Source organism: Argentina silus (assembly GCF_951799395.1).
Source record: "Argentina silus genome assembly, chromosome: 9".
Taxonomy (NCBI): Eukaryota; Metazoa; Chordata; class Actinopteri; order Argentiniformes; family Argentinidae; genus Argentina; species Argentina silus.
The window spans coordinates 11,512,189-11,514,165 of NC_139663.1; the positions used below are offsets into that span (position 1 = coordinate 11,512,189).

The 1,977-nt window shown below is 52.7% G+C and overlaps 1 protein-coding gene across 1 annotated transcript in view; it reads right to left on the reverse strand.

Annotated features, from left to right (window-relative positions):
- Nucleotides 1–435: 435 nt before the first annotated feature.
- Nucleotides 436–1,977, reverse strand: part of slc25a23b (solute carrier family 25 member 23b) — a gene marked incomplete at both ends in the record, with an annotated part of 8,440 nt that continues 6,898 nt past the window's right edge. Inside the window, 3 exons of the mRNA XM_083677888.1 lie at nucleotides 436–623; nucleotides 1,131–1,281; nucleotides 1,729–1,896. Of these exons, the coding sequence (XP_083534014.1) occupies nucleotides 436–623; nucleotides 1,131–1,281; nucleotides 1,729–1,896 (507 nt within the window). The remainder of the gene's footprint in view (nucleotides 624–1,130; nucleotides 1,282–1,728; nucleotides 1,897–1,977) is intronic.

Here is a 1,977-nt window from a genome sequence, read left to right on the forward strand (position 1 = left end):
AACTTCCTCTTTCATTTACAACGATGTGATTGGCTGAGGGATTAGTGCACTTTTAATGAAACTGTCTGTCTAAGTGTAAACTGGGGTAATTACTGTATTGTACAACAATATGGGAGTTTGGGGTCAACTGCTACCCTGCAGTATGTCATCTCTCCACTCTCTGTTTCTCGCTCTCTCCATCATTTATACTGGATCTTCACCCACCCCACTCCTCTTTCACGACTCCCCCTCTCCTCTCCTCTAAAGCCTAAAGAGCATTCCTCTTCTCTCTCTCTCTTTCTCAATAGGCATCCTCCTCTTTCATCCATTTTCTCCTCTTTCTCTCCCTTTACACTCTCACTCTTTTCCCCTCTCCCTGGTCTCACTACAATCTGCCCCCCTCTCTCTCTCACCTTCTCTCTCTCCCTTTTCCATCTCCCCCCTGTCTCCCTCCTTTTATGTCTTGGAGCCAACTCCCAGGGCTTTCTTCATGTGTTCGTAGACCACGTAAGAGATGCTGACAGCAGGAATGACTTTCAGGAAGTTTGGGGCGATGCCCCGATAGAGACCAGGTACCCCCTCATGTGACATGATGTGCTTGAACTGACCAACCATGGAGAGCTTCGGTCCGCCCTCAGTGGTGGCTGATGGGAGCAGAAGGGAGAGAGAAAGAAACAAAAGTCAGACATTCAATTCAGCTGTATGAATAACTCACAAATAACTATCAACAACTATTACATAGTTATTCAGCAGTTCCCTCTCCACACTCTCTCCCCTCTCTCTCTCTCATTCTCCCTCCCTTCCCTCTAACTTCATATCTCTCCCTTCCCTCTCTCTCCCCTCGGTCTCACCCCTAGCCTTAATATCTGCCCCCCCCCCCCCCCACCCTCTCTCACACCCTGGACCCTTTTACAGTATCTGTCTCCCCACCTCTGCCTCCTTCTTTCCCTGGCTCTTGCTTTCCCCTCCCCCATCTCACCCATGGCCTTCATATCTGCCCTTCCACCCTCACCATCCCCCTCTCCCTCCCTCTCTCTTCCCCCTCCCCCCGTCTCAGCCATGGCCTTCATATCTGCCCTTCCACCCTCTCTCTCACCCTGCCCCCTCACCCTCACCCTCACCATCTCCCTCCCCCCTCTGTGCTGTCTCACCCTGGGCCTGCATGCGGGTCCTGATCAGGGCCAGAGGATAGGAGGCCAGCTGGCCACAGGTGCTGGACACGGTGCCACAGCCCAGCAGAACCAGGATGCCCGGATCTGCTGAGCCTATACAGTACCTCTGGAGCCAGGCGTTCTTCAAAGTCTGAGAGAGAGGGGGGAGGGGAGGAGAGAGAGGCGGGGGGGGAGGGGGGTGGACAGAGATAAAAAAAAAAATACTTTACTGAATGCATAGGGACTTGATCTAGGGACAGACAATTAATGTGTCATGTCCCACAACTGGGACAGTTGCTAGTAACAGTGGCTGTTCATTGACTGGCTATAAAACTTAACACCAAAGTTCATGCATGCAGACTTTTATGAGAAAGCTGGGCGACAAGATGCATTTACACAACACACACACTTCCTGACATTCCCTGAGGGCAAGTCTGAGGGAACTGATGAATGAGGCTTACGGCTTGCCCAGAAAACGACAAAAACAGCAGGCAGAGACAGCTGGCACGGACACACACATGCACACGCACACACACACACACACACACACACACACACACACACACACACACACACACACACACACACACGCGCACACCTCGTAGACGGCCAGGTCTATGCCAGCGTAGGGGATGATGCCCAGTGTGTTGGGCACATAGCCCCTGTAGAAGGCTTTGACTCCCTCCTTCCTCAGGATCTGCCTGGCACAGTCTGCCATGCCTGAGTACTGGCCCGTCTTCCTCAGAGTCAGACGAGTCTTCAACACCTGGGGGAGGGAAGGAGGGAGGGAGGGTGGAGAGAGTGATGGAGGAAGAGAAGGAGAGAGAGAGATGGTGGAACAGGGAAG